The 12,902-nt window shown below is 39.2% G+C and overlaps 6 protein-coding genes across 6 annotated transcripts; 5 read left to right on the forward strand and 1 right to left on the reverse strand. All coding sequences in view use genetic code 12, as the record gives it.

Annotated features, from left to right (window-relative positions):
• Positions 1–111: 111 nt before the first annotated feature.
• IRE1 (bifunctional endoribonuclease/protein kinase ire1) lies at positions 112–4,350 on the forward strand (the record flags this gene model as incomplete). The annotated part of the gene is made up of 2 exons (XM_066157737.1): positions 112–454; positions 1,118–4,350. The coding sequence occupies 2 exons, from the start codon at positions 112–114 to the stop codon at positions 4,348–4,350; spliced, it is 3,576 nt and encodes a 1,191-aa protein (XP_066013834.1).
• Positions 4,351–4,416: 66 nt separating this feature from the next.
• On the reverse strand, positions 4,417–4,872 carry PSN45_001797 (uncharacterized protein; the record flags this gene model as incomplete). Its single annotated transcript, XM_006689595.1, has 1 exon — positions 4,417–4,872. The coding sequence occupies one exon, from the start codon at positions 4,870–4,872 to the stop codon at positions 4,417–4,419; it is 456 nt and encodes a 151-aa protein (XP_006689658.1).
• A 155-nt stretch (positions 4,873–5,027) lies between these two features.
• On the forward strand, positions 5,028–5,840 carry PSN45_001798 (uncharacterized protein; the record flags this gene model as incomplete). Its single annotated transcript, XM_006689593.2, has 1 exon — positions 5,028–5,840. One exon carries the CDS (start codon positions 5,028–5,030, stop codon positions 5,838–5,840), a length of 813 nt encoding a protein of 270 aa, XP_006689656.1.
• A 1,307-nt stretch (positions 5,841–7,147) lies between these two features.
• ERD1 (protein-ER retention protein) lies at positions 7,148–8,038 on the forward strand (the record flags this gene model as incomplete). The annotated part of the gene is made up of 1 exon (XM_066157738.1): positions 7,148–8,038. The coding sequence occupies one exon, from the start codon at positions 7,148–7,150 to the stop codon at positions 8,036–8,038; it is 891 nt and encodes a 296-aa protein (XP_066013835.1).
• An 871-nt stretch (positions 8,039–8,909) lies between these two features.
• Positions 8,910–10,004, forward strand: mrpl3 (mitochondrial 54S ribosomal protein mL44; the record flags this gene model as incomplete). Its single annotated transcript, XM_006690296.2, has 1 exon — positions 8,910–10,004. One exon carries the CDS (start codon positions 8,910–8,912, stop codon positions 10,002–10,004), a length of 1,095 nt encoding a protein of 364 aa, XP_006690359.1.
• A 204-nt stretch (positions 10,005–10,208) lies between these two features.
• Positions 10,209–12,608, forward strand: PUR25 (Bifunctional purine biosynthetic protein PUR2,5; the record flags this gene model as incomplete). The annotated part of the gene is made up of 1 exon (XM_006689589.2): positions 10,209–12,608. The coding sequence occupies one exon, from the start codon at positions 10,209–10,211 to the stop codon at positions 12,606–12,608; it is 2,400 nt and encodes a 799-aa protein (XP_006689652.2).
• Between the last annotated feature and the right edge of the window lie 294 nt (positions 12,609–12,902).

Genomic DNA, 12,902 nt, shown 5'->3' on the forward strand with positions numbered 1-12,902 from the left:
CTTTGGTTGATACCTATCTTGATCATTCCCAGGTGACCTCGTTACTCCTATCAGCAACAACAATCCTTTCGCGTATACTGATTGCTTATTGCAATTGGTCAATTCGACAGTATGTTTAACGCAGCAGCTAATCCACCACAATGCCTGGCTGAAGCTGTTAATATTCGGCAGAAGGGTCCCGTTCTGATGCTCTCCAAAGATCACCGGGATCTATTGAATCACCATGATGATGATGCAGTCCTCCTTAAAGAGCAGAAGCTAGAGGATATCAAAAATCAATGTTCTCAGTTAATTAGTGAATTGGACACAGACAAAGACCCCAAAGCCATCATCAGAAAACATATCACCAAGCTAAAAGACTATAACGATCTTCAAGACATCGCATTGAGTCTTGTAACAATGATTGCAGACCACCATCACCTTAGGACAATCGATATTCTCCAGGAAATGAATAGTGAGTCAACCGGGGAAATGAATAGGGAACCAACCGGTGATTAAGGATTGAGTTTCTGAGGGGGGGGGGAAGCGAAAGATCATTAAGTTCAATATGTATTATATCTACGGCACAGTAAACAATCGTTCATTTTTATCTTAAATACGCTTGAAGTTACCACATTCTTTTAGCCAAATATTTCTGCGCAAGGTAATAAAATGCATTTGAAAGGGATAATCACCCACAGAAAAGGAAAACTAAAACCTCGCATCTCTTGAAAAATTTTAGTCAACTTGACATTCAGGGTACTGTCAGACGTTTCTTCTCTCCGAGTGGTTATTGTTGGGTTAGGTCATAATTAGCGTCAATCTGGGATAGATAGGCGCTTAAGTTATACTTTCAAGGAAATTTATTGGATATTGTTTACTTCATCCCCCTTTTTACCGTTTTCATCTTTAAAGGTTTTTGTTTTTCGGGCGTTCTTCCTACAGGTTCATTGCAGGTCAATTTACTTTAACTATCAATTAAATGGGTAGTAGAACAACATGAATCCGTGGATAGCATTGTTAATACTCAACTTCTGGGGTCTACTATGCGTGGTAAACGCTAAACCAAGCTACACAAAGAGTTATGACCCTCGTATCGTAACCGATCACGAATATGAAGCAAATATATTTCCAATAGATTTAAGATCCCTAAGGGATTACAGTCTTTCAGATTATTTACTCATCAGTGACATAGATGGCAACTTGCATAACATAGATAGGAATACCGGTAACCTTCTATGGACCCTTCCATTTGATGAACCCTTGATCAAAATTGAAACTAATGGTTCTCATTCTAATGCCGACACCAATATTCTATGGTTCGTAGAGCCATATAATGACGGGTCACTCTATTATTTTACTCCTGAATATGGACTCAACAAATTACCGGCAAGCATCAAAGAGTTGGTACTCCAAAGTCCGTTCTTCTTATCGGGTGATGATAAGATTTATACGGGTACCCGAAAAACATCTCTTTATACCATCAATGTCCACACGGGCGAATTAATGGGTCAATATGGAGACAGTGAAGATAGCGGACCAAAGCCAACCACCGCCTACGAATATGGTCAAGACGACGTCGATTGCATTATGATAGGAAAAACCGTCTATGAGCTCACTATCCATTCTCAGTCTAATTCAAATGTAGTATGGTATGTCACATACACACAATGGGGGCCAAATAATATCGACAATGACTTGATCCTACAGAACCAGAAATCAATGGACAAGTTATATTTCACTCCATTCCATGATAGGTCACTTTTGGCCATAAACCAGGATTTAGGAACCCCAATATGGATAAGCAAACTTCCGCTGTTGACCGTCAATGTCTTTGATATATTCAACAATCCCAAGTCCAAGAACGATTTCGTCACTCTTCCTCATCCATTGAAAGTGTTGAACAATTTGCAGGTGAACCATGATGATACTATCAACGACGATTTGTGCTTCATCAACAGGACTGCAAACTCCAAACAGTGGTTTGCCATGAGCTTTGAAAACTACCCAACCTTGATAAAGTCTGCACCCATTGCACACTATCAAATGTCCTTGTTCAAAGCGGACAATGACATTCGTGACTTGCAAGATTTATACCATTTGAGGTATCTTGATGTGAGTGACAACGCTAATGACCAATTTATCAATGGAATTCACAAATTTCATCACTTGAATGCTGACACAATGTACCAGCCAGTTTCTAAGTTCAAGGATATTTTGGTTGATTATGGTATTGATGATGGGACCACTATCTACGGTTTACCTGAGACTGACACGCAAGGATTGGTAGTTCACAGGACTACTACAAATCTTCCATTTGCCAACATCATAGAGGGAATTAGGTTTCATACTGCCTCGAAAGTGGATGGTAAGCTGTTTCCAACTTCTCATAAAGAACAGAACATGTTTGCCATAGATCAGCCTGAACAGTTGGAGTATTTGCCTGGTCCAAATTCTGAAGAGTACCATCCATATAAGGTTCAACACACACGACCTTCACTTTTCAGGAGAATAATTGAAGACATAGCTGTACTCCTTTCACTACTTGCAGTATTCGTTTTGGGTGTCAGGATAATGCGTAGAGTATTCAGCAATTGGAAAATTGAATTTGTTGTCAATATTGATAATATCAATGGATTGGCTGGGAATGCAACCGAAGAAGGAGAATTGGATCCAAAACTCCCACCTTCGGGAGAAAAAGTCACTGACAATCTTAACGAGGGCAAAAAGGATGGCATCGTTCTGAAGGAGAACGGAGTTACTGATTCGGGTTCTGCAGATTCTTCTGAAATGCAGAGGTTGACTCTAGTTGATCCAATAAAAGCTGAGGATATTGAAGAATTAGCAAAGAAGAGACAACGGAAGAGAGGAAGTCGTGGTGGAAAGAGAGGGAACAAGTCGAAGAAACCCGAGGACAATGATGAGCTTGACGAACTTGTGTTTTCTGAAACTGAAGAAGTAATAAGTACGAAGAGTTTGGTCAAAATGGGCAATTTGATTAACAAAGCCACTAATAAAAAGCTTCAAATTGAAAATGATTTAATCATTTCAGACAAAATTCTTGGTTACGGGTCTCATGGTACGGTGGTGTTTCAAGGTACGTTTGAGAATAGACCAGTGGCTGTAAAGAGAATGCTATTGGATTTCTATGATGTTGCCAACCACGAAGTTTCTTTGCTACAGCAAAGTGATGACCATCCCAATGTTATCAGATACTTTTGTTCTCAGAGTTCTGTCAGTGAAAAGTTTCTTTATATTGCCTTAGAGCTCTGTCGAGGATCATTAGATGACTTAATCGAAAGACCCAAAATAAGTGCAAACTTTACTCATTTGAAAAACTTGACTTTGAACTACTCTGATTTGTTGTATCAATTAACCAATGGCTTAAACTACTTGCACAACTTGAAAATTGTTCACAGAGATCTCAAACCCCAAAATATTTTGATAGGGGAGGTCAAAAACAAGAATAATGGTAAGGAGCAAGACAACTCAGATTCCAATTTCAGACTATTGATTTCAGACTTCGGGTTGTGTAAGAGACTTGACAACGACCAGAGCTCGTTTAGGGCCACTACTCAAAATGCTGCTTCAGGTACGTCTGGCTGGAGAGCTCCAGAGTTACTCTTGAATCATGATTTATTGGAAATATCACCTGATACTATTTCTTCTATTGGGTCAAACAGCCCTTCCAACAACAACAATAGTAACTCCACAGGAGGTATTAAACGATTAACGAAAGCAATCGACATTTTTTCGTTGGGTTGTATTTTTTTCTATATCATGACGAAAGGAAACCATCCTTTTGGTGACCGGTATATGAGGGATGGTAACATCGTTAAAGGGATTTATAGTCTCTCATTGTTGGATGACTGTAAGGACAGGTACGAACTGAAACATTTGATAGCTTCCATGATTGACCAAAACCCTGACAAAAGACCCAATACGCGTGATATTATGAAGCACCCATTCTTCTGGTCTAAGGGTAAGAAGTTAGAATTTCTCTTGAAAGTCAGCGACAGATTTGAGATAGAGAAAAGAGACCCGCCTAGTCCATTATTACTCGAATTGGAGAAAGCCTCTCGTAGGATTACTGGCGGTAATTGGCATGTTAAGTTCAATGACGAATTTATGAGCAACCTTGGAAAGTATAGGAAGTACCAACCCGAGAAGCTAATGGATCTTTTAAGAGCCCTTAGAAACAAATATCATCATTTCAACGATATGCCCTTGACTTTGCAGAAGAAGATGAGTCCTTTACCAAATGGATTCTATGATTATTTCAATTCTAGATTCCCGAACTTGGTAATGGAGGTTTACTTCGTTGTGGAAAGAAACTTGAAGAAAGAACATATTTTTGAAGAATACTACTAAGTATATACTACCCCCTTTATTAATGATGCACATGAATATATAACGTATAAACTTTTTCCTATTCACTCAGTCAGTAAACTTTTTATGAGTGTTCTTGAAGCTATTAGAGCTTATAGCAGGGCCACTCATGCTTTGTGTTATCGTGTTCCCTGTGACTGATTTATTCCCCAATGTTTGCTGCAAATATTCTTTGGTCTCATCTAAGTTTTTCTGTTGGCTGGTGTTTTGCAGACTTACTAAGTCTTTGTATCTCTTCATGTACAGTTTAACACGGTCTAACTCCTTCATTACAGGATGGCCAGCGGTATCAACTCCCTTGGACCGTAAATAAGCAACAACTATTGATATCAAAACGTATGAATAGCTGTTGTAAATCTCAATTTTTTCAATGGGGGAATCAACATTAGACACCACTTCATCAAGAGACTTGGTTATTATGGGTTGTAATTTCGTATGCAAGTCATCTATGGAACCATCTAACAGGTCTAAGAATTTCTGGATTTTTATTACTTGATCATCCATGTTGCTTTGATATTAGAATGTGTTTTAAGACAAGTGTAAAGATAAAATGTGGAAAAGAAAAATTGCAATATGCTATTAAATGTTTTGTGAGATGCGATGCTCATCTTGCATCACCAATTTTTTTTGAGCGAAGACATTTCCTAACTTTATCAAATATGTCAGGTAGAAGGTCAAATAGAGAAATTCTTACCGGGGGTAAGAAGTATATTCAGAAGCAGGGCAAGAAGTTTGGTGTGGATGAAGTTGTTTTCGATAAAGATTCTCGTCAAGATTATTTGACAGGTTTCCATAAACGAAAAGTCCAGAGACAGAAGAAAGCACAAGTATACATTAAAGAACAGGAAAGATTAGCCAGAATAGAAGAGAGAAAGAGAATACGGGATGAAAGAAAGCAAGATTTACAAGAACAGTTAACGAAGTTTAATGAAACCGTGAAGGAAATTACTCACTATATGGAATCTGGTGATGAAGAAGAGGATGACAGCTGGGATGGATTTAAGGATGATCTACTGGTAAACAAAGACAGTGAAAACGGACCAGAAGATAGTGGTGTGGATGATAAAGGCATTGCAAAGGCCAAACCGGTTCCCCGTGGGATACTAAGACATGAAGAAGTGTATAAGATTGAAGATCCTACGCTGTTTGCCGAAACCGATGCTGTCATAGACGAAGACACTACCGTGACAGTTGAGTCAATGGATAATCCGATGATGGCCAGCATTCAGCAGATCAGTTTGGAAGCCAAAGCTAAAGCTAACTTTGTTGATTTAAGTAAAGCTGATGAAATCCTAGACCAATCGATAAAGAGAGCCCAAAATTACGCTGTGATCACTGGGGCTGCCAAACCATCACACAAGGATAAGGTGAAACGGAAGAAGTTCAGGTATTTGACTAAAACAGAAAGAAGAGACAACAACTCCAAGCAAAAGTTGAAGAAGCTCAAATCCAGAAAAAGAGCTTTGGATTAATACACCTAGAAATCTAAACTTACTTTCATAATATACAATTGCATAACTACTAAGTATCGCAAGCTTCTCCCGTAGAACTTAGTCCTCTTTGAGGTTATGACTGCTTTCTAGGGTATCTATTGGTGCTGAAAAACCCAAAGACGTGTCTAATCCAAAACCACATCTCAGTAGCATATAAGTGGGCCTGGGAAAAATTTTCAAATTATCAACTAGCTATCATTCTGGTAATGAGTATGTATACGTTTTAAATTGCTCGATATGGATGTTTACGTGATGACAAGCTGTCGCCCCAGACGGAGGATCCTTTTCAGGACTATGACCGATTCGATTTATTAGCCAAACACTGAAAATTCTGAACTTTACAACCAATATCAGCAATACCAAGGTTGATTTTTAAGACGACAATATTAACAATTGCTTTCTAGATGCTTGTTGACCTCATAATCGCTATCGTGTGTAGTTAATATATGACGTTACGATAACAAGATTTCCGTCATTGGTTTCTCCAACAACACATGTTTAATGTCCCTGTTCACCTCTTAAATGGCTAATGATGTTTCCATGCTAATCATGAATACTTCTGATTACAACATACCGTGATCTAATCACAACTGAAGCCTTCAACAAATGTAGCTTTTTCAGTTTAGCTTACAAACTGTGACGAACTCAATATATGTGTCGTCCATGTATTCTCTCAGTCATACGTTTCTGGATATCTCTGGAACGACCACTAGAGCATAACCACTCTAAATTCAGTCTCGGTTACCACTTTTGGGGAGGTCACTATGTGTTGTCCCATTGTGTACCTGAAAGGCTATGCAGACAATTGTTTTAGACATCGCGGTCGGACCCAAACAAATTATTGACGGGTTCTTACAACTAAATAGATGAATTAAAAAACCAGTATGGAAGACCAGCTAGATGCAATTATATTTGACACAATCGTGCCGTTGCCATACAGGATCCTTTTTCTCATTCAATTGGGCCATCTACTATGGTATTTGATAGTTTATGGATGCTACAATATAAATGGCATAAACGTACTTCAGTTGATAAATTTATCATATTCCTCACATAATTACCCTCAGCTAGGAGAATCCCCTGCAGTAGGAGAGCAGGCTACTATATCAGTGGCTGACCCTAAAGAAAACAGCTTATTACTCAAGGGAATTTGGTTCAATCTTAGAGTTATTTCTATCAATACAATGGTGTCTTTCATAATTTTCAAGATTATACAAATACTTTTCAGCGATGAAACTCATCATGTCACATTGGTTTTGATCTATCACCTAATACCTTTGGTCACAATGTTGATAATAAGCTACAAAATCTTTAGCAAACCCAGTGATAAGTCGGTAGGTAAATTAAGACTATCCACCACAATGAAGAGGATTTTGTCTGGCAATATCAACTCCAAACTGATGAGAACAAACGATATATTGATCAGTGATAGTTTGGTATCATATTCTAAGGTCTTAAATGATATTGGAATCTTTATTTGGCACTATTTTGTCTCCGACGAATTGCCTTATAATAGTTTTCTAGAGCTCTTTGTGCTCTGTTTACCTGCTTTGATAAGAATAAGACAATGTTGGCAAGAGTTCCTTTTGACAAGACAAAGATCTCATATGTTGAATTTGATGAAATACACTACAGGAATTGCTCCTATCTTTATCAACTTTTTGATCAAGTTTAACGTACAAGAGTATGGAGAAGACAATGATGCGGGTAAAGAAATGCATCTCCATCTTTTGAAAATATTGAATGTTTGGTGGTATTTGTGTTCGTTCATAAACTCTACATACTCATTTATTTGGGATGTAAGAATGGACTGGGGATTTGAAACCTTTGACTACTTCTTAAAGAAATCAAGTTTCACACTTCGCTCTCCAGACAAGCTCATTTACAGAAAGCCCATAATTTATTACCTGGGAATAACAGTGGATTTTCTCTTGAGATATATCTGGGTGTTGAAGTTTTACACCCAAAGAGAAGCTGAAGATAAACCCATAATTACTAGAGTTGGATTATTTTTGTTTGGATACGATGCATTCTCATTTGGGTATTCTTTAATAGAGGTGTTAGAAATTTTCAGACGGTTCATGTGGTGCTTCTTCAAGCTAGAAAATGACTGGTTCAAGTTGGACCCCCAGTATACCACTTTGACAAATAATGTTGAGTTGATGAAAATGGGATAGACATATAGGTTTCCATTATTACAGTTAGCATTAGCATTTGCTTACCTCTTGAGCTTTTCTAAAAAGTGATCGTGTGTATTTAAATGTACATAAAACATGTAATATTCTTCATGCAATTAGTGGAAACTGAACCAATATGGAACTTTATAGGGCCTGCTTAAAGGTTGTTGTCTATCCATTTTTGAGAGGCATTCCTCCAGGCCAAGTCAGCTTTAGGACTCATTCTATCTTCACTAATAAATCTGTATTTTAAGGGAGACTTGATCAAAGTATAAATCACAAACACAGAAGACATGGCTCCTATAGCCCATCCATTCAACTTGGGTGCGTGGTGTCCACTCATGATGTTTGAATGAAAATGCTAGTTGTATTTAAATCAGTTTTGGTTGGCTGAGCGAGCGCAGTGATGAAGAGAAAATCTGCTGGACACGACCAGGTTTACTTAAATTGTTGTAGAGGTTGTGTGGTGTAGCTTGAAGGGATACTAGACAAAAGTTAAATGAGGCAGCGATCTAGCAGAGTTTTACTCTTGTACTTGAGAAAATTCAAACTAGTCTTTGCTAAGGTAGCTTGGTACTTGGTGCCATATGAGCCTATGACTAGAGACTTCTGCTTATTTCTTGAACGCCAAAAATTAACAAAATTGGGCATTATCATTGTGTACACAGGTAACAAAGGTATGTACCATTAAGCTACTAATCATGACGCCGTAGCGCTCAAATGGAAATATCCTTTAAAACTACAACTTACCATCAAGTGTCGTGAGATCTGCTGGTGCGAGAAAAAAAAATCTGAAAAATCCATCAACAACCCGGTGAAAAATTCTAACTAGACGTCGCTTGTCATACAATAACCTTGCAAGAGTATTAGTATGTTGTCAAGATCGTTTAACATATTGAGAGGTAAACCTTGGGGGTTCAGTCTAGTGCCCGTAAGAACTTACCAGGTTTCCAGAAACGACGAATCTTTAAAAACTGAATATGATGATATAACCAATTACGGAAGCTACAAAAACACCATTTTCACACACAGATTGCCCGAGTCTACGGCCCAACAATCTCCACCACTAGTAGCATTGCATTTCAGATTGAACTTGCCTAAGACTTATCAATTTTCCACATTATCCCAAGCGTTGAACATGATAAAATATGAGGGATTAGCCAATAACTATGGCTTAAACACATTAGGGAAGACCTTATTATCGTATTACGTATCGGAATACTTGTTGGTGCGGTACCCAAGATTACCTATGCCAATCCACAATGCTGCTGTTGACTCTTTAATGGGGGTTGAAAGTTTGTATGAGTTGGGTAAAGCTTGGGGTATTCAAGTCGATACTACGTCAAAATTGGACAAGAAGTTGTCCCTAGAATCTGAGTTCTTACAGTACGGAAGGTTACGGTTCTTGTCAGATCAAGATAAGAATCAATTCACTGAAGAAGGTATAATAGAGTTGAACTTACAAGAGGCTCGTACCCTCAATCCAAACACAAACCACTTTATTTCTAGAGAACATGATGCCTATGCCTCCGCAGTAAGATCAATCATCGGTGGCTTGTATACCCATTGCGGTGAAACCGTGACCAAAAAGTTCATTGATGATCACATCTTATCCAGAAAATTGCTCTTGGAAAACATGTTTCAATTCTCTCAACCTACTCGAGAATTGGCCAGATTGTGTGAAAAGTTGAACTTCAAGGAACCCCTTCAAATCAGATTAATGGCGGAAACTGGTAGATTATCGAGCCATGCTATTTACGTGGCAGGTGTGTTTGTGGGAACTGAAAAGCTTGGTGAGGGAGTAGGATCATCTCTTAATGAAGCTAAAACTAGAGCCGTTGTTAATTCTTTGATGTCGTACTACTTATACACTCCAATTAATGAAGAAGGTAACCCCGTGAAATTGCCCAGTGATACAGATTACAAGCTTGAGGGGATTATTGGCGATGGAGATGTGGCCATCTGATTCATTATTCTGTAAATATTGTATATAGCCAAAACTAGACAGATACTGAATTCAAGACATTGCAAAATCAAGCAGTTGACAGCCGCACAGCTGGAGTCAAAGAATTTATTGCCCTAATAAACTTGGGTGAGAAAAAAAAAACTGAGAAGAGCTAACCAAAGTTATTCTTTAAACTTAAACGACTTTATCCCCACTAAACTTCTCATGTCTAGCACACAGTTGAACATTCTTGTGATCGGTAACGGTGCCAGAGAACACGCAATTGTCTGGAAGTTGGCACAGTCCAAGTCCGTGAGTAAAATCTATGTTGCACCTGGAAATGGTGGTACTCAAGTATCTGACAAGGTTGTTAATGTTCCTGAATTGTCCGGTTCTCCTAAATGCTTTGAAGCGTTGGCGAAGTTTTCTCTTGAGCACCAAATAAACTTGGCTATTCCTGGACCAGAACAACCTTTGGTTGATGGAATTTCAACTGTGTTCACCAAGATTGGGGTACCAGTGTTTGGACCCTCTGAAAAAGCTGCTGTGATGGAGGGATCCAAAGCATTTTCGAAAGTATTTATGGATAAACACAACATTCCTACTGCTAGATTCAAGAACTTCACTTCCGTTGAGGATGCTAAGAAGCACATCCAAGAGATCGATTACAACATTGTCTTGAAAGCTGATGGACTTGCTGCTGGAAAAGGTGTATTGATTCCAGAAACTAAACAAGAGGCCTTGCAAGGATTAGACGAGATTATGGTGGCTAAAAACTTTGGAAGTGCAGGAGATGAGATCGTTATTGAAGAATACTTAGAAGGTGATGAATTATCTATTTTAACCATCACTGATGGTTACTCTTTTTTCAACTTACCAGCTGCTCAGGACCACAAAAGAATTGGCGATGGTGATAAGGGCTTGAACACCGGAGGAATGGGTGCCTATGCACCTGCTCCAATCGCCACTCCAGAAGTTTTGGCCAAGATCGACAGCAAAATCATCAAACCAACCATTGACGGAATGAGACAAGATGGTTACCCAATGTGTGGTGTTTTGTTCACTGGTATTATGTTGTCGCCCACCAAAGAACCCAAAGTATTGGAGTACAACGTGCGTTTTGGAGACCCTGAAACCCAAACTGTTTTGCCATTGTTAACTGAAGACACTGATTTGGCTCAGGTGTTCTTGGCTTGTGCTGAACACAGATTGGACTCTGCCAAGATCGAGCTTAAACCTAACACATTTTCTACAACTATCGTGATGTCTGCTGCTGGATATCCTGAATCATATCCTAAAGGTGACGAGATTACCGTTAAGACCCCTCTACCAGCTGACACTTATGTTTTCCATGCTGGTACTGCTGAAAAAAACGGTAAAATAGTTACTGCTGGTGGCCGTGTAATTGGTTCAACTGCAACTGGTAGTACCGTAAAAGAAGCTGTTGAAAAGGCTTACGCAGGTGTGGAATATGTTAAGTTTGAAGGTAAGTACAACAGAACAGATATTGCACACAGAGCCTTCAGAGATGCTGAGGTGGCTTCCAAGAAGGCTGGTGTCACATATGAAGAATCTGGTGTTTCTGTTGACAAAGGTAACTTATTGGTAGAGAAAATCAAGGCCAAGGTGAAGTCGACTGCCAGACCTGGTGCCGATTCTGATATCGGTGGATTCGGTGGATTGTTTGACTTAGCTCAAGCTGGATATAAAACTGCCGACACATTATTGGTGGGTGCCACCGATGGAGTTGGTACTAAATTAAGAGTTGCACAAATCATGGACATTCATGACACTGTCGGTATCGACTTAGTGGCAATGAACGTCAATGATTTAGTAGTACAGGGTGCTGAACCATTGATGTTCTTGGACTACTTTGCAACTGCCAAGTTAGATATCAAAGTGGCTGCAGATTTTGTTTCAGGAGTGGCTGATGGATGTATCCAAGCTGGGTGTGCCTTGGTCGGAGGAGAAACCAGTGAAATGCCTGGTATGTACGCCCCCGGCCATTATGATACCAACGGTACTGCTGTTGGGGCTGTCCAGAAAGACAAGGTTTTGCCCTTTGTTGAAAAAATGCAGGCCGGTAACGTGATTATTGGATTGAAGGCTAACGGATTACATTCCAACGGTTACAGTTTGATCAGACATTTGATTGAGTCTTCTACAGACTATGACTACACTTCTCCTGCACCATTCTCCACAACTGGAAAAACTCTCGGTGAAGAGATTTTAACCCCTACGAAAATCTATGTCAAGCAAGTGCTTGCAGTGATCAAAGAAGATTTGACCTTGGGATTGGCTAACATTACTGGTGGAGGTTTAGTGGAAAATATTCCAAGATGTTTGCCTAAGCATTTACAAGCTGTGTTGGATATCAACACTTGGGAAGTTCCGGAAATATTCAAATGGTTTGGTCAACTAGGAAATATTCCATATGCCGATATCTTGAAGACTCTTAACTTGGGTATTGGTATTGTGTTGGTGGTGGAAAAGCATAATGTTGAAGAGGCTAAGCGCATTTTAGTGCAACAAGGCGAAGAGCCAATTGAAATCGGTGTTTTGGTGGAAAAATCCAATGCTGATGATGCTGGATGTATTGTTAACAACATTGACGGGTTATACTAAGCAACCCGTAGAAACGTTATTTTTTGTATTGTAATAGAGATGTCCCATTATTTAAGTTTCGGAGCGATGATTCCTAAGCTACCATCGGACTATCAATAGTTTTTCCCGATTGGGAACCCGACTGAGACTATTAGTAAGCTGACTGCAACGGCTTCAATTAGGGTTATACATTTATACCTGTCGTTTTGCTCCTCGAAAACCGTTACGGATATTTGAGCCTCAGCGTTCCGCTAGCTTGTATTACTAAGTAGTTTGGCTCTTGGTTAAGGATAGGCTGCCCAAACTATATCAAAT

This window comes from Yamadazyma tenuis, chromosome 2, assembly GCF_029203305.1.
Source record: "Yamadazyma tenuis chromosome 2, complete sequence".
NCBI lineage: Eukaryota > Fungi > Ascomycota > Pichiomycetes > Serinales > Debaryomycetaceae > Yamadazyma > Yamadazyma tenuis.